General features: G+C 52.8%; 1 protein-coding gene across 1 annotated transcript; it reads right to left on the bottom strand.

Annotated features, from left to right (window-relative positions):
- Nucleotides 1–355: 355 nt before the first annotated feature.
- FAM3D (FAM3 metabolism regulating signaling molecule D) lies at nucleotides 356–23,389 on the bottom strand. Its single transcript, XM_068558853.1, has 8 exons — nucleotides 23,377–23,389; nucleotides 21,068–21,179; nucleotides 13,368–13,511; nucleotides 11,915–11,973; nucleotides 8,504–8,554; nucleotides 4,774–4,858; nucleotides 3,899–4,025; nucleotides 356–445 (listed from the first exon to the last, which is right to left on the bottom strand). Exons 1-8 carry the CDS (start codon nucleotides 23,387–23,389, stop codon nucleotides 356–358), a joined length of 681 nt encoding a protein of 226 aa, XP_068414954.1.
- Between the last annotated feature and the right edge of the window lie 119 nt (nucleotides 23,390–23,508).

Raw genomic sequence — 23,508 nt, 5'->3', positions numbered from 1 at the left:
TTTAATTGTGCTCAGGTGCAGGCCGTCCATCCTGTCCTTCCTTGGGAGCGGCAGTCAGCAGTCCCTGAAGGAAAGCACACCTGTCCTCTCCACAGACAGCTGGCTCCAGAAGGACTCTCTGAGGCTGGCCACCTCCGGGTAGGACGCCTCCACCCAGGGGTGCTTTGTTTCCAACAGGGGAAGCGTGCAGGGTACTGGCGGACCCTCAGCACTTTCCACACTTCCGTTCCCTCTTCCTTCTCCTCCTCCGCTGGCCGTCACTCCTGCCGGTCCAGCTCGCAGTGAGCCTGGGCTCTGACTCCTAAGTCAGGCAGGAACAGCCTCAGGCCCTGGCCCAGGAAGAGCCACAGCCGCCCTAATATACCTTCTGGGGCACACAGCCCTCCAGCTCCAGCAGCTCCGGCCAGCCGTCGTATTTATTCACGTCTGGGTTGTTCTTTAAGAACTAGAGAGACAGAAGAGAGACACTGACAATGTTAGGACTCACGGCTGCATTTGCGTTGTGCTTTAAAACCTAAATGGCTTCACTTCATCCTCGCCACTGCCCCATGAGGGGCATGGGAGGGTTGGATATTTCCAGCCCATTTCACAAATGGGTAAACTGAGGCTGGGGAGGGCAACTTGCCCAAGGTTTCAGAGATGAGATCAGAGCCTAGTCACTGCCTGTCATGCCCTGGACCGGGGTGGGGGGGCGGGGGCTGGTACCAAGCATGTGGGGAGTGGTGCTTGAAGAGCTTTAGCCCCTCTAGGACATCCCAAATAATAATAATAAGAAGAAGAAGAAGAAGAAGAAGAAAAAGAAGCATCCTAGCTGCAAACTATTATATGTAGAATGGATAAACAGCAAGGTCCTACTGTGTAGCATAGGGAACTATATTCAATGTTCTGTGATAAACCATAATGGTAAAGAATATTAAAAAAAGAATGTATAGAATGTATATGTATAACTGAATCACTTTGCTGTACAGCAGAAATTAACACAACATTGTAAATCAACTGTACTTCTATAAAAAAAAGAAGCACTCTAGCAATTCATGAATGCTTGCTCTATGCCAGACACAAAGCACCTTCTGTAATTAATCCTCACAATAGCCCTAAGAAGTGCTCGCTGTTACCATCTCACCTTACAGATGGGGAAATTGAGGCACAGAGAACCAAAGTAACTGCCTATGGCTACCCGGTTGGTAAGTCGTAGAACCACTGTGTAATATTAATTAATATTAATAATAAATGTATAAAGAGAATAAAATCAGTTAAGATTGCGTTTAAAACGCTCAGGCTTAATTTACGGAAAAAAGAATGTAAATGATAAAATCTACAGGTGGGATTATTGTGGCTAACCCTTAGGAAGGAAGAATAAATTCTAGATGCTGCTTCTCTGAAACCCCGTTTCCCATGTGGGAGAACAAAAAACAGAATGGTTTTAATCACGTCGGGGTCTTTGGTTCATTTTTGGGTGATGGGTTGCAGTCAGCTGATCATAGACATCAGGCAAAAGGTGGTGCTGACTCTTCTCTACTTACGTGTCTCCTCTCTGCTGTAATTGGCCCAGTTTTGTTGGGTCTGGAAGAACAGCGCCCGCCCTACCTCTTCCTAGAGAGTCCTGCCCCTGACACCTTCCAAAGGGACATTCTGGAGCCCCAGGCCCCTGCCCCCTGTGTTCTTCACCCAGAGGGTATAAACAGAGGGTCCTCTCCTTTTCTCCTTTAGCACAAGCTACTTTGCACTATTCCTTACTTTAAAAAAAAAAATTTATTTATTTTTGGCTGTGTTGGGTCTTCATTGCTGCATGTGGGCTTTCTCTAGTTGTGGTGAGCGGGGGCTACTCTTTGTAGCAGAGCACGGGCTCTAGGCGTGCGGGCTTCAGTAGTTGCAGCATGTGGGCTCAGTAGTTGTGGCTCTTGGGCTCTAGAGCACAGGCTCAGTAGTTGTGGCTCACGGGCTCTAGAGCACAGGCTCAGTAGTTGTGGTGCATGGGCTTAGTTGCTCTGCGGCATGTGGGATCTTCCCGGACCAGGGATCGAACCCGTGTCCCCTGCATTGGCAGGCGGATTCTCAACCAGTGTGCTACCAGGGAAGCCCTGTTCCTTACTTTTTTTTTTTTTTTTTTAATTAATTAATTTATTTATGGCTGTGTTGGGTCTTCGTTTCTGTGCGAGGGCTTTCTCTAGTTGCGGCAAGTGGGGTCCACTCTTCATCGCGGTGCGCGGGCCTCTCATTATCGCGGCCTCTCTTCTTGTGGAACACAGGCTCCAGATGCGCAGGCTCAGTAATTGTGGCTCACGGGCCTAGCTGCTCCGCGGCATGTGGGATCTTCCCAGACCAGGGCTCGAACCCGTGTCCCCTGCATTGGCAGGCAGATTCTCAACCACTGCGCCACCAGGGAAGCCCTGTTCCTTACGTTTTAAAGTAATTTCTAATTACCTGAATATATTCTCTTGGAAACACACACATACAAACCAGGTCAGCATTTTCCAGACAAGGCAAAACCCCTTGCAGCCCGCTCTAGCCTCCCCCGCACCTCCCTGGAGCTCAGCACGAGGCTTCTTGATTGTCCCTTTTCTGCCTCCCACAGCCCCTCCCCCTCCAGGCTGCTGGGTCTCTTGTCTGATTATTGCATTGGCTTCCTCCCTGCCTTCTGACTTGTGCCCCTTTCACAGTGCTCTCCATGCACAGGCGGGAGGCCATTCTAAAAGTATGAGGACAGGAAATCCTCGGGGAAGCTGCAGACCTGGATGAGAAATGCATCCCTATCACTGCGCAAGCTGGTTAAAACTTCTCCAAGGCTCTGGATCCTTGTCCGTGAGATGGGATGGATGCTCATTGTACCTACCTCGTTGTGGGTTAAATAAGATCCTGCAGGTCACTTGCTCAGCCGTGCCTGCACAGAGCAAGCACTTGCTGAATACTAGTCTTTCTTGTTATCAATCTGATCTGGTCACTCTCCCGCTTAAGCCTACCATGGCTCCCCATTGCCTCCAGGACAGAGTTCCCTTTCCTCAGTGGTCCTATATATGTCTGAATCATTGACCCTTAGCTTCCCGTCTTGGATCTGGTCAGAGCTGAACGTTCTCACCACCAGAGACTGGCCAACTTCATGCTGGGGAAGCCTGGCCAGTTCTCCCAGGTTTTGGAATTGCTCTGAGCTGGGGATGCACAGATGGCGATTGTCCTGCAAGGGGTGCGGGGGAGAAGGTGCAGCATTTCCTTGGGGACCCCAACCGTCACTGACTCCCCCTTCCTCCTGTGAGTGCTCCTCAAACTCCACCTCTGGATGCCTCCCAGGTGCACTCTGCTCGGGCCACCCCTGGGTAGTGACTGTGTAGCCCAGATCATGGGCCCCTCCTAACTCCCTCCACATACTCAAGGGGGCCCTCCTGTGTCCCCTTCTTGGTGCAAGTTCACCCTCTCCAAGGGAACTTAGAAGGGAACTTGGGGCTCCCCTGGCGCAAACCTGCCCCTTTACGGGTGGGGAGACTGAGGAAGTGGGGGAGGAGGGGATCGCAGCGGGGACCAGAAGCTGGGCATCCCACTCGCTGCTCTGGACTCTCCCCCCGCCCCATCACGCGAGCTTCACCTCCACATTCCTTTCCCTTTCCTCCATGCCTTAATTTCCTTTCATCCTTTTTTTTTTCTCCTTTTCCTTCTCCTTTTTGGTACTTATCTATGTATCTATGTATTTATATATGACCCACCTGGTCAAGGCTGCTTCCTGCTGGGGGATTAGCCAGTCAGGCCACCCTGATCTCCGGGGTGGACGACCGCTGGGTAGCCCTCCTCACATTGCCCCATGTGTCCTTTCCAAGCCACCCCAGCCCTTGTCTGTCCATTCCTGGCATTGTCCCCTGCAACTCCCATCCCCTCCTTCACTGGGACAGGGAGGCTGCCAGGAACTCACCTCCTCAAAGGGGCTTTTACTGTTGAGGTCTCTGGCCCCTAAGAAGATCCAGCTGTCCCGGAAGCCCAGCTGCTTCGCGTAGGTGCTGCCCAAGTTGGAGAAGAGCTTCCTGATTTCATCATTCATCCTGCAGGGGACCAGAGAGGACGGTGAGCTCGGGATGGGAGAAGGGGGAGTGTCTCAGGCCCTTGGCTTACCCTCCACCCCTCCTCCAGCGAGGGCAGCAGCCTCTCCCGAGCTCAGGAGAAACAGGGCGGAGTGGCCAGGACGCTTCTCTGAAAGCCAATCCGAGGGGCTGGCGAAGAGTTACAACGGTTTTGCTTCTGTTTGCAAATATAATACACGTTCACTTGGAAAATATGGAACTTTACAAAGTAACTAAAAATTACTTAGTTTCACCCCCCCTTGACATAATCATTGTAAAATTTTAGTATATTTCCTTCATGTCTTTTTTCCCCCGTGCACTGTGGGATTATACCAATTCTTTTGTAAACTGCTTCTTTTTTTTTTTTAACTTAACACTAAAGCGTGAACATTCTTCCGTGTCCTTAAATATTTTCTACATCATCATTTCTGATGCAGTATATCCTCTTTTATGTACATATAATAATACGTCCTATATCGCCATATATCATGATTTCTGTCACCAGTTCGCTATCACTGGACAGGGAGAGGAGAGTGTGTCCAGTTTTTCACTCTCGTGACCATGGCTGTGATGAACCCACCAGAACATCTCTTTGTGTGCTTGTCTGCTTGGTTCCTTAGGAGAAGGTGTCAGAAGCTGGAGCCAGCAGGATAGTAGGAAAAGGACTTGCAGTTAGGAGGTGTTTGATTCGCTTCTCCCCGTGCCCTGGCAGGCGGAGGTTCCCACTTACTTGGTCCCTGGGTCATCGTAGGAGGCCACCAGCACCAGCATGCCCTCTGGAATTTCTTTAAGGAATTTCACCAGGAGGCTAGCGTCTGTGGGAGGAAGGAAAATTGACGTGCTGGTCATTTAGGAGAAAGACGGCTGGTCATTCTCATCCTCTCCTATGGCCCTAACGATCCAGGAATGCCCGGGCAGCCTGACACTGAGCTCCATCTGCACAGCGTGAGGGCATCTTCATTCAGCTGGTCTGGGGTGGGTTCTGGAATTTGAAAGTTTCCCAGGCGATTCTGCTCTGCAGCTGGGGCAAGAACCATGGTGTAAGGGCCCTTGGAGGCCTACCCCCCCCAGGGGACCGAGCACAGCCACCTCTCAGGAGCTCCGCTGCCCCTTCTACACTGTTTAAGATGCACCCAGCCTGTCTGTGCTGACTTTAGAGGGTACACCCACTGGGCAACTCGGGCCACTGAGAGAGAACATGGGGCTCCCACAACTCTCCAGCTTAGGTCAAGGAGCAAGGCTCCGTTCGCATCTCTAATGCCTGCCTGCACTTGAGAGATCTCTGGATTGAACACAGAGCAGGTCTGGGGACAGCACCTGGGGAGGCATCAACGTGCAGCTTGCCTCAACGACACTGATTTTTTTTCTGTTGTGCTTATTTTTATGGTCACCTTCCATGCATAAAAAAAGATAATGGCTTTCTACTTAGGGCAGTGATATAATTTCCTTTTAAGATATATTTATTTAGGTTAAAAAAAAGTGAATGAGCTGATTTAAAGGAACACACGAACAGTGCAAATAGTACTCTGGATAAGGCATAACTTATACAGAGGGCTCTTGAACACTGGAGGAAGTATGGGCAAGATCGGCCTGGTGGGCAAAGCAGGGGCTACATCTGTCAAAGGAGAATAATTAATAGCCCTGCTCAGAGCATTTCTGTAAAGCTCAGATGTGACGATGACTCTGGGCTTGCAGTAAGTGCGTTATAACAGAATTACAATTATTAGCAGGATTGGCTACATAATTTTCAGGGCCCAGTGCAAAATGAAAATGTGGGCCTTTTGTTGAAAAATTATTAATAATTTCAAGATGGTGAAGGCAGAGCATCGAATCAAGTTTCTTCTAAGCAAGGGGCCCTGTGTGACTTTCCTGCTCACAGCCTGCTTGCCCATGAAGCTGCCCTGATTCTTACTATTCTGTGGGTATCCCTTGGATTCAGAGGAAAAATCAAGTCCCCCAAGCAAGGCCAGCCACCAACTTGCTCTGTAACACGGAGGCCTCCAGTCAGTGACACAGCAGCCCTTGAACTCTTGAGACAAAAAGTGGGAGCTCTGAAAGTACCATTAATTTGTTTGAGCCGTCAGCAGATATCAAGAGCTGGCTCTTGTCTGGATGGACGGTGGATGTTTGGAAAAAATGAAGTGTGCCTTCTGATAACTATCTTCTCACTTCGAAAAGTCATCTTCTTTTTTTTGTCTTCTGTGGGAAGGGGCGACTTGCTCTCAAAAGGCTTCTGTTTCTTGTTCCCCATCAGCCATGGTTACATTCAAGTTTATGATAAGGCATTATAAAACTTGGTTTACCTTTTTATTTTTTTCCCTTTTCATTTGGACAGATGACCTCCTTGCTTCCAAATCACATGGATGGAGTGAGGGAAGAGGGAAGGGAGATGAAGCGTCCCTGGGCTCCTCCCCCAGCCAGGCTGGGTCCCTCCCCCTGATTGTTGCAGGTTATCATTTAATTCTCACATCCAGCTTATGAAGTGGAGGTCTATGGTTACCTCTATTTTATAGATGACAAAACCGAGGTTCAAGAGATGTCACCTGCCTCAGGTCAACCAACCTGAAATCTCTGACTCCAGAGATGACCTTTTCCATAACCTGGTCCCAGGCCACCCTGGACAGAGAACAAATGAAGTTCCCTGCCCTCGGCCCATGGCCTGTCCCGCTCTCTCCTCACCCGTCTCCAGCTCTGTCCTGTACCAGGAGGGGCTTTGCATGCCTGCATGTGCACACCCACCCTGCCGGTCCAAGCTCTGTCACTGCCACCCTCTCCTCCAGCAGCAGCTGACCCCCGGCCACCCCTCAGTCCTATGGGTGTGTCTGTAGCATGGGGGGCACACCTGGAAGAGGTCTGCACGGGCCCTGATGCAGGCTCCAGGTGGGCACGTCCTCTGACCCTATCTGTGAGGTGGGACTCGGCTGGAAGACGGCCATCGTGGGAAGCCCTGAGCCCAAGACACAGTCCCGGCTCCTGTCTCTAAGGATGCTGTCACAGGTCACCTTCTGAACACCTTCCCCCGCTGTGACTTCTGGGCAGCAGACTTCCATTTCCCACATTTCAGCCCCTCCTTCGTTTGTAAAGCCAAGAGGGCTTCCTGCTCTCTGCTGCTTGGTGATTTCTCCCCTTTTGGGCTCACATATTTAGGTGGGTGCAGTGAGGTAGGTTTTCCCTGGAGACGGAGGCAAAGGTGGGAGATTGAGGATAGAAGAAACCAGCTGATTGGCAGCAGCAGGGCCCTTCCATTCTGCGAGGAGCTTCTGGGGTGAGGGGTCTCATGCTCAGCGCCCTTGATGCCCGAGCCCAGAGATGGCCCTGTGATTGCGGGGAAACAGAGTCGAGCCGGGCGCCGAGAAGGAGGCTGAGCTCAGTTCATCTATCCTGGCGGAAGCCAGTCCTTGCCGGGCCCAGACCTCTGCTGTCTGCGAGGGGCCACCCTGCTGCTTTTTCGCTCCTGCTGAGGCTCCTGTGTTGGTGGGGGGCTGGGTTGCCGGCTGGGCAGCAAGTGGCATATTGGGCCCGGGACTGATTCCACCACATTTTGGAAGATGTCTCGAGCGCTGCGTGAGAGTCCCGCCTCCACCCACAGCTTTGCCGGGCGGCCTGTCGGGGAGGAAGCTGCTGGTGGGGACTTAGGTATCCGGGCCTCCAGCCCAGGTGAGTCGGTGCCCTGTTGCTGGGCCGTGCTAAGGACAAGGAGGAAGTGACTTCCTGAGTAAGGGGTGTCCATGGGTACAGAGAAGCTCAGAAAGCATGTCTATGTAGAGAGAGGAAAAGACATCTGCAGAAAGATGCAGAGAGCTTGGAGCCTCAGAGCTGTCCTTTCTGGGCCTCGGGAGGCCTTGTCCTGTCCTTGGGCTCGATAGCGACCCTGCGGCTTTAAAAAAATACCTTCTACCTAGCAGAGCAAACTGGGCCCCATTCCCTCCTCCTCAGCATTTCAGTGCACATGTGCCTGGCCTCCCACTGCCAGCACCAGCATTTCTTTGCCTGAAGGTCTTCTCCGGCCTCCACATCCTCCTTTGTACCCTGGGGCAGGCCAGAAGCGTGGGAAGCGCCAAGGAATAGGGGTAGGAGCACCCCGGCTCCCTTGCCCCTCGGGGTGTCTCAGGGGCACATGTTCTACACTGGCTTCCTGCAGTGATCCATGGCTCTGTAACGCTCTGCACTGGCTGCCTTCCTTTCCCCGGCTCGCTCCCCCACTCCCTACTGACATTCCCTGAGATCACCTCCTCCCAAATAAACACCCCACTTGAATCCTTGCCTCAGGATCTGCATCAGGGAGCACGCAGTAAGACAGTAGAAAGGAGTTTCAAAGGCAGCAGGACGGTCCCCCCACTGTGCCGCTTTCTGATTGGGTCCCTGGAAACAAGAGCCAAACTCCCTGGCACCCAGGTAGCCTCTTGCCACAGGAAGGAGCTCAGCCCGCCCTCGACTTCAGTGCCGACAGAGGTGCCTACCTCCAGAGTACATGTCGAAATATTTCTGTGTCATCACCTTTCCCGTGGTTCCTAAGGGATAAGAGAGCAGAACTATTATTTGCCGTAGCATGTCATTCTGTCTGTCATTTTGTGGAGAGTGGCTACTCTGTAGTCTAAGGTCTAAAAATAGAATAGAATAATAGTGGAACAAAATTAGGTCCTGTAGGGCTTCCCTGGTGGCGCAGTGGTTGAGAATCTGCCTGCCAGTGCAGGGGACACGGGTTCGAGCCCTGGTCTGGGAAGATCCCACATGCCGCGGAGCAGCTAGGCCCGTGAGCCACAGCTACTGAGCCTGCGCGTCTGGAGCCTGTGCTCCGCAACAAGAGAGGCCGCGATAGTGAGAGGCCCGCGCACCGCGATGAAGAGTGGCCCCCACTTGCCGCAACTAGAAAAAGCCCTTGCACAGAAACGAAGACCCAACACAGCCATAAATAAATAAAATAAAATAAAATAAAAAATAATTAAAAAAATTAGGTCCTGTAGAAAGCATGCAGGACTAAATTAGGTGCCCTGTAACCATTGGGCTGATCTGAGAGGTACTAGCACATAACGGTGCAGGGCCTCTGGAACTGAATGGAATCCAACCAGTCTGGGTTTGTGATCTGCCCTGCCACTTCCTAATGCACGACTTAGCATTTGACCTCAATTTTTGCATCTGTACCATGGGCTGTGGGAACTAAATGAGATGTATTTAAAATACATGCATGTGAGATAAATCTTACCTATAAAATAGTAACTAAAAAAACTACAACCATCATTACTATTCTCACCTAAATAGGAACTCTGCAATTTGAGTGTTCCAACTCTTGAAGGCAAAGGGATTTGCAGTGGGCTGAAGTGTACTCAGTGTCCTGAGTTCAGTAATCTGGATTGCCTTGGTGGGCTTTGCAAAGGGTACAAATCCTACAGGGAATCAGGTGTTCTGGAGGAAAATTGCAATTCCTACCTTTGGCCACTGGATGGGGGTGTTGCAGAGGGGATGGCAGCTCTCGTTCCGCCTTCACTGCCCCCTCCCCCTAATTCAGTTGGTAGATTTGATAAGAGGGTGGCGACAGGGGCCTGGGTAGTGGCAGCTCTCCTGCCAGGTGGGAGCAGGCTCTCATTGCAGTCCCCCCTGAATTCTTGGAGCCACTAGTGTCCAAGCCCCTCCAGACACTTCACCTGGGGCTCTTGGGAAGGAATCTATGAAGCCAGTGAAACTACTTTTGTGATCCTGTGCGTTTGCAGATTTTTCTGGAATTGGGATGGGGGGGGGAGGAGGTGTAGTTTGAACAGCTTCTCAAAGGAATCCCTGCCATCTAAAAGGTTGAGAAGTAGCAATCCTTCTGTTGTTCTGGCTCGTTATGTAGATGAGGACCCTGAGGCCCTGAGAGTGATTTGTTAGACTTTCCACAGCTGGCATGCAGTAGGCGCTGCGCATGTGCTTGGACACATTTCTAGTCTAGCGGGTAGTTTCGCTGAGTGATTAAGACCTGGAGTCAGCCAGAGCCAGGTTCAAATCTAGATGATTGTATTGGCTGCGTATCCTGGGCAAGTTGCCCAGCCTCTCTGAGCCCCCGTTTTTTACCTGCAGAACAGGGAAACTGAGCGTAGCTGCCTTCTAGCGTCGTGATGAGGGTCAGTGAAATAGCTAGCACACAGTAAGTGCTCGATAAATGTTAGCTCTCAGTGTTATCAGTGGTTGTTTTTATCTTTGGGCTTTGCGAAGGATGGGGAAGGAGGCCTCTGTCTGAGCCCATCTCATGGGAGAATATTCAGGCGTTTTCTCCCATGGTGGTCCATTTGGGGGAAGAGAAGCCCAGCGGGTTTCAGGCAGGTCGGCTGCAGCTGGAGCCCTTCCCTGCCCTCCCCACTGTGGGGTGAGTGGAGACTGGGTGGGACAGTTGATGTAAGTGAGGCTGCTACAGTCTCCTGGGGCCTGGCGTGCCGGGGGTGCTCTGGGACCGTCTGGAAGGGGCCAGCAGCAGGGGAAATCAGGCCTCCCTCTCCTTCTCAAGACTCTGGAGGAGGAGCGGCCCCCCTCAGCTTCCTGCCCTTGCCCTTCCTGGCCCACACCCTTCCTGGACTCCCAGGAAGTTGACCGGGGCTGTCCTCTGACCCCTGTCCGGCAACGCTCCTCCTTTGTTCCAGGCTTTGACCTCTCCCCTGACGCAGCAGGCTTTCTTGGCAGACGGGAAATGGGTCCTCTAGGAGCAAAGGGCCAGGGTTCCAATCCTACCTTGTCACTTCCTAAGTGTGGTGGTGTGGTCACACTGCACACAAGCTTGAACCCTTTTTCTCCTGAGTGTCCACTGTGCCCTTTTTCCATCTGCCCTGACCTTTGTCCCAGGAATAGCTCTTAGATCCAGGCAAATGGCCCCTGTTCCCCAGATCACGTAAGAGCTGAAGGCAGACAGGAGGGGCTCGGCTGGGGCCACACCGCCTGGTCCTTCTCGGCCCCTGTAACCTACCCCCTCCTGAAACATGTCCCTGTTCCTGGCTTGGCCTGCAGTTGGCTTCCTGTTCATCACCTGCTGGAGATGCAGGGTTACTGAGACTGTGGGCCTCCCTGGGTCTCCCTGCCTCTAGCCTCCCTAACTCCAAGCTTGAAGGAGGTTTCAGGAAGGCAGGGCTGGGCCCTCAGGCCCTGCTCAAAGCCTTTCCAAGGCTCCCTGTTCTGCTCTGCTTCAGGTCCACACTTCTTAGCGGGACACTTAGCCCCTCATCCTCTGGCCCTGCTGGTCCCCCAGCCTCACCTCTCACCACCCTGCTTCTGTGTTATAGCCAGAGAGAGGCTGTGTGGACCCCCAAGCCCCTCTCCTCCTTCTTCCCTTCCCTGCGCCCTGCACAGTGTTGCCGCTGCCTGGAAGGAGCCTCCCTCTTTTCTCCTGGTCAACCCCTACCGTCCCTCAGGCCTCAGCTGACCACCACCTCCCTCTGGAAGCCTCCTCCCCCGACTACCTCCGCTGCCAGCTCTGTGTTCCGATCCCAGAGCTGTGTTTCCTTTTCCTTCATATGTGCTCACCACCTTCTGATTTTTTGTGAACTTCATGGGCGCCCACAGGGGGTTGTCAAGCCAGGGTCTGTCCTTCTAGTTCACAGGTGACCCCCAGAACCCCATACGGGGCCTGGCCCACAGTAGCTGCTGTGGCTCTTTGCCGAATGAGTGAATGAAGGCGTGCACTCAGCTTGTAATCTCACATTGTCCCCTGTGGTTTCATGTGTGTTGGTTGAAGCCCAGACGGGGTCACGTTTCAGAGGAGCAGCGTATCCTCCTGAGATAGGTGCACCTGGCAGGGACCTGGCCATGACTGCAGGGCAGACCAGCTCTTTTAGACCTGTTCCCACAGGCCAGCCAGGCTTCAGAGCGTGGTGGGGGCCGGTGGGGGGGGGGGTGGATCAGCAACTCACCGTTCACCAGGGCGATGTTCAGGCCTCTGCCCACGTTGTTCTTCACAGGACTCATGATCCTGAAGAGAAAGAAGAAAAACAAAATACAACAGTTGGTCCCGAGTGTGGAGTGAACACTCTGGAACTCTGCGAGGGCCCACATGGTGTGATGCCAAAGCATCAGGAAACACACGGAATTATTTGGGCCATCTGTTTTCTCCTGGGAACGAGCGGTGGGCTGGATTCTCTGAGGAGTCTCTCATGGCACGTTTGGACCAAAACAGTCCGCCCAGGGAAGAGGGAGCGTCCCTGCCCGGGGCTCGGAGGTGCTGGAGGCAGGGTCAGCCCATGTCCCCAGGCTAGGCGGAAGGCAGAGCCCGGAAAGTTGCTCCTGTCCTGCCATGTCTGGGATCCCCAAGTGGAGCCCAGCTGTGTTCCTGCGGCCCAGCATCCATACCCCGTCCTCTGGTATCCTTGGGAAAACCGTACTTCTCCGTCTCAGGCCAGGAGGTTCTCAGCACTGACCTCTCTCCCAGGCCTGGACAAGCCGGTATCCTGTGCCCCTGGTCACAGTGATTGGGCCAGTGTGGTCATGTGACCCAGGCCAGCCAATGAGCCCCAGCCCCGGGACTTTTGCAGGGTTAATTCAGATGGGAAAGCTCTTCCCAGTGGGGTGCTAGACAGGGCTGTTATGTCAACCCAGCTGGTGGCCTCCCTCCTTCACCACATGAAGAAGTCCATTTTCAGTAGAGAAAACCGAATCTAATGACAGAGGAAAGCAGAGCTGAAGGTAGTGTGAGAGGGAGCCCTGATGACTTGGTTTGAACCCCTGGATTCAGCTGGTGCTGGAGCCCACTGCCTCTGGCCTTTTGGGTACGTGAACCAGTAGGTTTCCTTGTTTTGCCTAAATGATTTGGATCTAGGTTCAGAATCCGTACTAAAACACCTGTCTCTGGCTTCTTTTGTAGGATGAACTTCCTGTCCCAGAGACTTTACTACCTAGAAAGCCTGGTATATAGTCTTTCTCCTGCACCTGGGTAGAAGCCCTGGCACCTGCTGCATCTGGGCTTTGATACCTGGACCTTGATCTTGAACACTCCCCTTAGGCATCCCCCGTCATAGGAAGCCCAGCAGCTTGGCTATCAGACAGACCTGAGTTCAAATCCTGGCTCTACCAAGGGTTAGCTGGCTAACAGTGTCTGAGCCTCAGTTTCCTCATTTTTACAAAGGGGAGGATTATCGTCCCACCTCCAGGAGTGCCGGGGGATTGAGGGAGACGATGCTGTAAGGTGTCTAGCAAGATGCTGGCACATTTGCAAGATGCTAGGATTATTATCATGTGTGACCCAGCCACCCAGAGTAAAAGGAAGCATGTCAAAGGTGTGGTCTGGTCTCTAGGGCCTGCCCTCGAGGCCTCTGAACTTGCTAATGAGTGAATTAATGAAAGAAAAGAAAAGAAATGCCAGAAACTTACGTTTGGCCTTCAAAGCACATGGAGGGGCCCACGACGTTGGCGGCCCCGCTGCTGATTTTAAACGCAAAGAAGTTGTCTGGGCAGGATTTGCTGAGGCCACACTTGGTCTTCACCAAGCGTGAAGCTGGGGAGGGAACAGAACAGCTTTGGTGGCGGCAGCTAAGGAAGGGGCCCAGGAGGAGGAGAGGGGCAGGGACAGGGGGCCAGCTCAGGGGCTCCTCCAGAGATGCCTTCCCTGACCACCTAGTTCTGCGGATCTGCCCCTTTCTGTGCTCCCACAGTGCTTCCAACAACCCCATCAAAGACACGGGATGCTGCGTGTCTGACCACCCAGCGTTCATTTCCGGGTTTCCCCTCAAAGCCCCAGCCCTGGCACAGCTCCTGGTTGCCCGCAGGCCTTCGGTAACTGTGTGCGGAACAGTGAGTGGTGGTTAATGACCCGAGTCACCGTGGTTAAGGGATTCTCTTGAGAACCTTCTCTTGAGACATGGCAGCCTTTTGAGCTCACAGAGGGCCCTGTTGACAAGCTCCTGGGGCCCCAGCATGGTGGGTGGGAGCGCTTCTCACGAACCAGGTTCCCTTGAGCCAGTCTTCAACCTCCCTGCAAATCTGCTCCTTCATCTGTGAAATGGGCTAATGATGGTACTTCTCCACTGGGTTCTTGCGCGGGATTAATGAACTCAGGTTAATGCTCAGTGCTTATTGGCTATTCTTCTTATCACTCATTTCCGGAGCACTTACTTTGGGCCAGACCCTGAGATTCAAAGGTGGTTCTGGAACTTCCCTCCCAGGGCTTAGCATGGTCCCTGGAACCCACTGAGGACTCAATATGTGGGACCTCTGATTATTGTGGCTGCTATTAAGACCTGCATCCTCTCCACATGGCCCTCCCAGGGCAAACTCTGGAGGCCTGTGAAAGGCGGGAGAGGCAGATGCGCCCCCAAACACAGCCGCTGAGATGTCACCCGCACTTTCAGCCTGGCAGTTTCTAACTTACATTCATGCATGTTGTTTTAACACCACCTGGCAGTTCAGAAGGTGCCAGGAGGGAGGACTGGGTAAACAGGGAGTTAGAGAAAGTTCATGCAAAGGGAGAGCAGTGGTCAGGCAGCCTTTCTCTCCTTCAGCCCCCGCGCCAGGCGTCTGGCTGAGCTGCGCCAGTGAGTGCCTGGAGCAAACCCACAGGCTTCCCAATAGACGCTGGCACACGCCAGGGCCTTGCTGCCTGCCAGGCACTGTGGCAAGCCCTTTATCTTTACTGTCTTGTTAAATCATCCCCATAACTCCTGTGCCTGCCATATAGGAGGCACTCGATAAATCTTCACTGAATGAACACCTAGAGCATTTGGGCGGGTCTGAGCCCAAGCTGGGAGGGTGATTAGGGTCTCCAGGGCCTAGAGGGAGCCTTAATGGGAATCAGGAAAGAGCGTCCCTCTGGGGGGACACAGCCCGCTACTGCCAAGCTCGGCAAGCCTGTGGTGCCTCAGGGTGGGTGATGGTGCCCCTTCTTAGGAGCGAATGCAGCCTGCGCCAGGGCTCCCCTGGTGGAGTGGGCGGCCCTGATGATCTGAACAGAAAGCCCATCCTAGGCTCTCGTCCCCACCCCGAGTGTCAGCATACAGGCCTGGTGGGTGTAACCAGAGCTCCACCTGGGACACTATCACCAGAGAGTGAGGGCCGGGAGTGGAGACACCCCCAAGTGGCTCAGGAGAGGGATGGCTGGAGATGTGGACCCGACGTCCCTACCCCTCCCTCTGGACAGAACCCCCCCCCCCAGAGTGGCTAGTTGAGGGTGAGGCTGGGAGGGGTCCTCTTCTCCTATGAGCCTTGGGGCTCCACCTCCGCCCCCCTGCCCCCCCCAGAGAGCCCAGTTTACTTTCGAATCCAGAGGTTTTCACCTTGCCAGAGGGGCTGGGCCAGGCTTCGGGGACCACCCTGGAGTTTGCCCAGAGCCTAATCAACAGCAGCTGAGTCGGATAAACCCCATGTCAACAGGCTGGCTTAGCAAGCTTTTCCCAAATTGATTTTCTGACCATCCAGCCTTCACGGTCAAGCTACTGGATGAGGGGGAGGAGGCCCAGCGGTCTCAGTCACTGGGAGGCAGGGGATTTGCTCTGTGGGTTTGGGTTTCAGGGGTTTCCTAAGCTGCCCAACCCCTCTGGGAACCCAAGAGGCTGGCTGTTGCTCAGGGCATGGAACTGAGCACTGGAGGGGAGTTGCAGTCAGGGAACTCGGGCCGACTTCAGTCATCTGCTGTGTGACTTGCCAGAAAACTCTCCCTTTTGCTTAAAAGTGCCAACTGTAAAATGAGGGAGTTGGTTTAGATCAGGGTTGTCAAACAGGTTTCCTCTTCAATGTTAACGGATCTACTATTAAAGGCTTAATGATAAAGCCTTGAGGCTACCTGTGGGCTTGGAGGGAAAGAGTGCTGGGATGGATTGGTGGTGTCTACTGTGGGAACCGGTGAAGGTGAGAGGCAGCACGTGTGCTTGGATTTGCCTTCCCCCCAGCAGGTGACGTCTGAGTGTTCAGCACCAAGATGCTGTGTGACAGTGTCTACTTCACAGTGTGACTCAGGAGGCTTCAGTGAGACAGGGTTCAGGGTGTGGGGTGAATGGTTTGTGTTGGTGCACAGTCTTTGCTCTCTGTAATACCGCAGTGCACGGGGGCTCCCATGCCCTTTTCTTTTCTTTTTTAATATTTATTTATTTGGCTTCACTGGGTCTTAGTTGTGGCATGTGGGATCTAGTTCCCTGACCAGGGATTGAACCCATGCCCCCTGTATTGGGAACACAGAGTCTTAGCCACTGGACCACCAGGGAAGTCCCCTCCATGCCCTTTTCAGTCAGGGAAAGTCCCACTCCCCGAGCTGCATCCCCCTTCAGTCACCACCATGTTGGTGTGGAAAGGGGGACTCGGAGGTGTTGTCTCTTGTAAGGAGGTGTTGAGAGGGTGGGCTCTGGATTAGATGGGGAGGTTGACTCCCTCCCCGCCACTTACAGCTGCATTGCCTTGGCCAAGAGATTTCACCTCTCTGAGCCTCAGTTTCCTCATCTACAAAATGGGGATACTTATAGCATCCACATAGGGTTGTGGTGAGGATTGCATGAGATGCCTGTAAAGTTCTGAATACAGTGTCTGGCACACAGTAGGCACTCAATCACTGTTACTGTTATCATCACCATAATTGTCCCTTCCTTCCACCTTCTCTGCGCTTCTCTGCACTGTTCAGACGTCTCAGCACTCCTGCCTTCCCAGTGCTCTCTCCACTCCCCACACTTGCGTCCCTGACTCAGCAGCCAAGTTCTCCACTGGAGCCCCAGCATTCCTGCCCCTAGGCCTTTGCACAGGCCAGTCTCTCCTCCACCAGTCACAGCTAAATAGCCGCCTCCTCCCTGAAGCCTTCCCTGACACCTTCCCATTGGAAGCAGGCGGCCCTCCTGGAGCCCAGGGCATGTCGCCCCACCTCTCTTGGCACATATGGCCCTTCTGCCCCCTTAGACTATCAGCACCCCCTTCTGTTTGCCTCTGGGGGCCCCTGTGGTGCTCAACATGGCCCTGGTACTTTGGAGCAGGAAACATAAGCCAATTCTGGGGTCATTGCAATGATGATAATAAACACAGCCTGCATCCTTGGGGCTCCCAGCCGGGTCAGGGGATGAGAGAGGGGGGCAGGGTGGGTGCAGTCCAGACTGCAGGCTGGGGCTGCTGAGGAAGGCAGACAGTTGAGCCCCGCCATGAGTCCGAATGGCTGAGAAGGGGCCACAGGGCTGGGGGCTTTGGAAGGCACCATCAGGCCATGGAAAGAGTGAGCCGGGCAGACTCTGGGAACCAAGTTTTTTCTAGAACCTTCAGGGCTGGGACTAGAGACCTTGGAACACCTCACCCTAAGGGAAATGGGGCTGAGTCGACACTCACGGTTCTCCTTGTAGAATGAACCTGTTGGAGAGAAGACAGCATCTGGTTAGAAAGTGCTTTGGGCCCCTGCACAGGGTGGATGCTGGGGGCTGGGGGGTGGGAAGAAGGGAATTCAGAGAGGTGTTGGCCTGGCCAGGTGCGGTCCCTGTCCCGTGGCAGGGGTTGAAATGAGTTGAAAGTCCCATCTGGTCTCGAAGTCCTCCCTAATTTGCCACTGTCACCACTTCTCTCTCTCACGCGCAAACACACACACACACACACATGCACATACACACAAAGCATGCACAGATGCACACACACGTATGCAATACACTTACACATGTGCATAGACACACACGTGTGCGCACACACACACATGCACATACACACAAAGCGTGCACACATGCACACAGACGCATGCAATACACTTACACACGTGCATAGAGACACACGTGCGTGCAGGCACGCACACACACGCACACAGAGGACTCTCTCATGGTTAAAAAGAAGCAGACCTCTGTTGTGAGGCCCACTGGACTTGGAGCCTGACCGTGTGTGACCACGTGTGAGTTTTCTCCTCTGGGGCTCGGCCTCCTCGCCCGCGCAGTGGGGGCCATCACACCCACTCTCGCCGGCTGTGGAGAAGAGCCAGTGAGAGGCGCCGAGAGCCCTGGCCCCCGGGAAGGACGGGATGGTGTGGCTGTCACTGCTCGGGCCCGGAGCGTCCCTTCCCGCCTCCCGCAGCTCCGAATGTCTGAACAGGCTTCACGTCTTAGCTGTGCCGCGTCCCGCTTATTTCTGCGGTTCTACGTCCGGTCTCCCACCAGCTGGGTGCTAATTCCTAGAGGACAGGGCCCCCAGGGGACACAGAAATGCCGGCGGGGAGCGGGGGAACTCTCCTTTTTGGGGGACACCCACACTGACACACTTTCCGTTTGGTCCTTGAGAAGCTGTCCCCCTACCCTTGCCTCCAAGGCCCGAGGGGTATCACGTGTCCCAGGCTGGGCCAGTTATAGCGTTACATTCGTCTGGAGTCGGAGCCCTTCTAGGGGTTGATATGTGGCCCCGGGGGAGAGAGAAGCATCTTTCAGCTGAGCTGCAAGGTGAACATCCAGAGAGCTGGTAGCCACCAGGCCTGCCTGGGAGAGAAAGCTGCCCATGGAATGAGGTTAAATAGCAAGGAGCAGAGCCCAGGGACACAGAGATAGACTCTGGGGCCTTTGTCGGGGCCCCTAGATCCAGCCACACCTAAAGTCTGATGCCATGGACTTCCCAATGACCTGACTCAAAAGACATCCCATTTTGTTTAAACCGCTTACAGTTGGGTCTGTCACTCCCGTCTGAAAGAACCCTGCCCAATTTATGAGGTAAATCAGAAATTCTTTAATCACCTGATTTCTGTGCCATGGACCCCTTTGGTGATTTGGAAAAGCCTATGAACTCCTCTTAGAGTAAATTTATTCCCACTTCTCTTGAGACACTCAGCACTTCCTACTCTACCAGACGGCAAGTTATTAAATGCATAAAATAAAATAGATTGGATTAAAAAGGAAACCAACTATGTATCAAGATAATAATAAAAACATTAGAAAATTTTGTGCTATAGTAATATATGTGCTTCCATATTAATGCATGAAATCATCAGGTGGGGTGCATGCAACCAGGTCAGGAGTGTTTGAAGTAAATGAAGTTTCCCCTTTCCGTGCCTGAGCACACCAGTGGTTTTGGATGGCTGCTTTTCCCACTGGTTACATTTCCTGCCACTGTAAGCATTTTGCAAGACTCAGGTCATGTTAATGCACTTCCATTTTTGTATATTCTATACAGTAAGTCCCCTATATATGAATGAGTTCCATTCCGAGAGCACATTCCTAAGTCCAATTTGTTCGTACGTCCAACAAAGTTAGCCCAGGTACCCAACACAATCGGCTATGTAGTACCGTACTGTAATAGGTTTATAATACTTTTCACTCAAATAATACATAAAAAACAAACACAAAAAATAAAGAAAACATTTTTAGTCTTACAGTACAGTACCTTGAAAAGTACAGTAGTACAGCACAACAGCTGGCATACAGGGGCTGGCATCGAGTGAACAGGCAAGAAGAGTTACCAACTGGAGGAGGGAGAGGAGGTGGGAGACGGTAGAGCTGAAGGATCATCAGCAATAGGAGAAGGAGGGCAAGCTGCATGTGACAGTGTATGCCAGACATGTGAACTAACTCACGTGACTGGAGCTGGAGCCACGTGTTCCTCATTCTGGGGTCTTTGGGACCTAACACAGAACAGTTGCTTGATGATCGTTGGGGGGAGTGTTGATTTGTCAAACCCCAGGTGGTTGAGTTCTGAGAGGGAAACAACATCTGGGGGCTCCTTTCAATTACTCCCCTCTCCCACCCCAAGCTGAGGCTCTCTTCTCTAGAGCTTACTCCTGAGCTCCCCTCCTGCTCTGAGCCTCCTGTGCTGGTCTGGCACATCTCCTCCAAGTCCAGCAGCACAGCCAAGTCAATCTCTAGTCTGTAAAAGTAGGGCCTAAGATATGTATCCATATAAATCATCCTGACCTGGGTGCGGGCCATGCTCAACAAGAAGCACATGAGGTAAGGGCCCTCTGAGATTCCACTGGGGGAGTCTCTGTTAGAGGCAGGGTGATTGGCTTCTCACAGCTGTGAAGCCATAAGCTGGTCTGGGCCACTAGAGGTTATTATGTTTGATTACGTCGATGGAGGTGGTTCTTGGTCTTTAAGGAGGACGAATCCAGAGGTAGAAATTCCTTCCCTTTCTCTCCTTCCTTTGAAAGGATTTGGATCTGGGAGACCTGTGTTCTCATTCCTGTTCTGACATCTACAAGGGACATTTGGGCAAGTTTCTTAATTTCCCTGAGCTTCTCTTTTTCTCGGACCACACATAAAACCACAACATGAGGTCATGCATGAGTCCACTCCACAAACATACCATGAATCACCCCACAGGGCATTTGTGCAGATTAAATGAGACCATGCATGTAGAGCAGCTAGCATCCATCACCCATCCATCATACATCCAACCATCATCCATGTATCCACCCATCATCCATCTATCCATCCATCATCCATCTAGCCATCCACCCATCCATCCCTCTTTCTTTCACTTATCATATGTTTCCTGAGCATCTGCTCTGAGGTGCTAGAGAGATGGATGTACACAAGGCAAAATTCTGGCCATCAGGAAGCTCACATTCTATGGGATGGGGATAGGCAACAACCAAGTAAACAAATAAACAAACAACCTAATGATGGATGATAATGATGTTCTGAAGGGAATAGGCTGACATGAAAGACTCTAAACTAAGAAAAGCGGGTGCAAGTATAGCTGGGGTGGTAACGGAAGGCCTCTCTGAGGCAGTAACATTTGAGCAGAGGCTTGAAGGCTGAGAAGGAGCTGGCCACAGGGAGGTCTGAGTGAAGAGGGTTCCAGGCTGAGGGAACAGCAAGTACAGGTGGAAGGCACTCAAGGCCCGGGCAATTTTCTCCCTCCCTTCTTTTCTTCTTCCCTCTGTCCTTCCTTCTTGGGTCACATTTCCAAAATGGCCCTTGATGCAGGCACATGTTCTGGCCAGGGCCTTGGGACACTTCTCTGGCCCCCATGGGCTCCCAGCCTTCCTGACAGCCTGGGGGTTCCTCTTCTCCCACCCCGAACGCCTCAGGTCCCAAGGGCAGTCCTCACTTTGCCATGTCTGGCCACTTCCTGGGTCACCCAGGGATGGAATAGATCCTTGGCCCCTAGCCCTGGTCCATAGGCCTTGCCCCAGTAGTGAGCTCCACTCACCCATCCAGCGGGGCAGGCGGTTGGTTTTCATGTTGAAGTTGATATAGCTGCGGACAAAGACCCATGTGATGACCAGGCAAAAAATGAGGGCCAGGAGGTGAAGCAGACCTGCAGAGCAAGGAGATGCTGCCATGAGACCACAGCACCAGACCACATTGCAAGGCCAGGCAGCAAGACTACATGTGGGTCCTTCCCAAATCCCCTCAGTGAGACCACATCCTGTAGGTCCGGACCCTGCCCACACTGTGGACCAGTCCACGGCCTGCATGGCGAGGCCAGTGTGAGTCTACGTGATGACCAAACAGTGAGATCATGCTGCAAGGTTACATGGCAGCGTTCCCCAAAGTAGGGCCGCTGGGAGGGAGGGTTAGAAATGCACCTTCCTGGGCTCCACTTAGCGCTCCAGAGAGCATCTCTGGGGTGAGGCCTGGGAATCAGCACGCTGAGGGGAGGCCTGAGAACTGCGGCAGGAGAGCAGGAGGCAGGTGAGCCCCGGCATGGGAGGCAGGAAGGCTCAGGGTGGCCGCCTGCCGCTGTGTGGCCTCGGGCAGGGGCTCAGCACCTCTGAGCTGGGGTTCCTCAGTCACAGAGCAGACGGGGCGATGCCCTTGCTGCCGAGCCCGTGGCTTGTTGGGAAGGAGGTTATAGTTGTCGCCACTAGGCAGCCTCCAGGGTGGCTTGGGGGTGGGGCTGGTCTCCTGTATTTTCCATCCACTCCCCCCGAAAGCCACCACAAATAACTCACACTTCCACAGTGAAGTATTGCTCTCTGTAGGAACACGCGCCAGCCTAGCCGACGCGGCCTCCCCTGCCTCACAGCCGTATTGCTCCCCATCCCCTCATGCATCACTGAGGAGGAACTCCACACACATGATGGACCACCAGAGCCCCCGGCCGCTCTCCCTTTCCTCACTCTTCCGGCAAGGCTGCACCACACCTCCCACCTCAAGGACTCTGGTGGTCCCACAGCCTTGGGTGTCAAATCTAACCATCAGGCCAAGTTCCCTTGCTCCTTGCCTGACCTCCCTCTCCATCTATGGCCATACCACCCTGAACACGCCCGATCTCGTGTGACCTCCCTCTCTGCACCCCCCTTGCTCCTCAGCCCTGAATTCAGCTGTGGCCTCCTGCTGGTCTCAAGCTACTGGGGTGGGGGAGAAGGCCCCCTGGATCCCATGGGGCGGGGTCAGGTCTGTGGGGTCCTCGTCTTCTAGGGCATCGGCTCACATTATACGGCGCTCATTTTGTGTCGGGTACTGGGCGAACGGCATTTACACACATTATTTCAGTTCATCCTGGCAGTAACCCTCTGTGTTGTACGTTATTGATTACCCCCATTGTACAGATGAGGAAACTGCAGCTGGGAGAGCTGGTCACTAGGCTAGTAAGTGACAGGGGGGACCTGAACCTGGGGAAGTAAGCTGACTCTAAAACCCGTGCTTGAGACTTCCCTGGTGGTGCAGTGGATAAGACTCCACGCTCCTAACGCAGGGGGCCCCGGTTCGATCCCTGGTCAGGGAACTAGATCCCACATGCATGCCACAACTAAGGAGCCGGTGAGCCTCAACTAAGGAGCCCGCAAGCCGCAACTAAGACCCAGTGCAACCAAATAAATAAATCTTAAAAAAAAAAACAAAACTCATGCTCTTCAGGGAACTATATTTAATATCCTGTGATAAAACCATAATGGAAAAGAATATAAAAAAGACTGTATATATGTATAACTGAATCATGTTGCTGTATAGCAGAAATTAACACAACATTGTAAATCAACTATACTTCAATAAAAATAAATAAATAAAACTCGCTCTCAACTTTCTCCTGGTGTTTGAAAATATAAATGAATTGTGTCAGTTTCCTATTTGGTGCCTCAGTTTCCCTACCTGTACAAAGAGGGTACAGTATGAGGGTGTAGACCAGAAGGCAAAGGCCTCTCCTTGTGCCCAGGCTTGTGGTTTGAGGATTCTAGAATAGCCCTCCTTGAGGCAAATATTTTGTCTGTAATTGCCAACCCCAGTGAAGCATTTCCAAGATAGGGTGAATCTCCATGATCCCAGCCAGATGGGGCCATGGTGCTGAAGTTTCTGTAGTCCTTCAGCCTTGAGGCAGGAAGTCACCTCTTATACTCTTGCAAGCTCTCCCTGTATTGGTTTCCTCCTGGAATTCTGGCCTGACCAGTTGAGAACAAATAAAGCCAAGTGACCTCTGAGTCCAGGATGGGCAGACACTGCTGGCAGAAAAGGATTTCCAAAACCAGTTTCAGACCTCAACCTTGAGGCTTAGAATCCTCAGAGCCTGGCCCTACCTGACACTCTCATTCTGTCCAGGTGAAGAGTGGCTTGGGGTCAGTGTTCCTGTGGAGAGAAGAAAATAAAATTGGAAACTGGTATCTAGGGTCTGAAAGTGAACAGGACTGAAGATGAGGAAAGGGTACCTA

Source organism: Eschrichtius robustus, chromosome 12 (assembly GCF_028021215.1).
Source record: "Eschrichtius robustus isolate mEscRob2 chromosome 12, mEscRob2.pri, whole genome shotgun sequence".
NCBI lineage: Eukaryota > Metazoa > Chordata > Mammalia > Artiodactyla > Eschrichtiidae > Eschrichtius > Eschrichtius robustus.
The sequence above is the reverse complement of the archived record's forward strand: the minus strand, read 5'-3'. Positions and strand labels throughout refer to the sequence as shown.

Excerpts from the sequence above, each read along its gene's own strand:
- FAM3D (XM_068558853.1), bottom strand. Across the intron at positions 13,512-21,067 it reads CTGCCCCGCTGGATGGGTGA|CTGTTCTGTTCCCTCCCCAG; the intron begins GTGGAGCTCACT and ends CCGCCACCAAAG. Across the intron at positions 4,859-8,503 it reads TTTCGACATGTACTCTGGAG|ACGCTAGCCTCCTGGTGAAA; the intron begins GTAGGCACCTCT and ends TTCCTCCCACAG.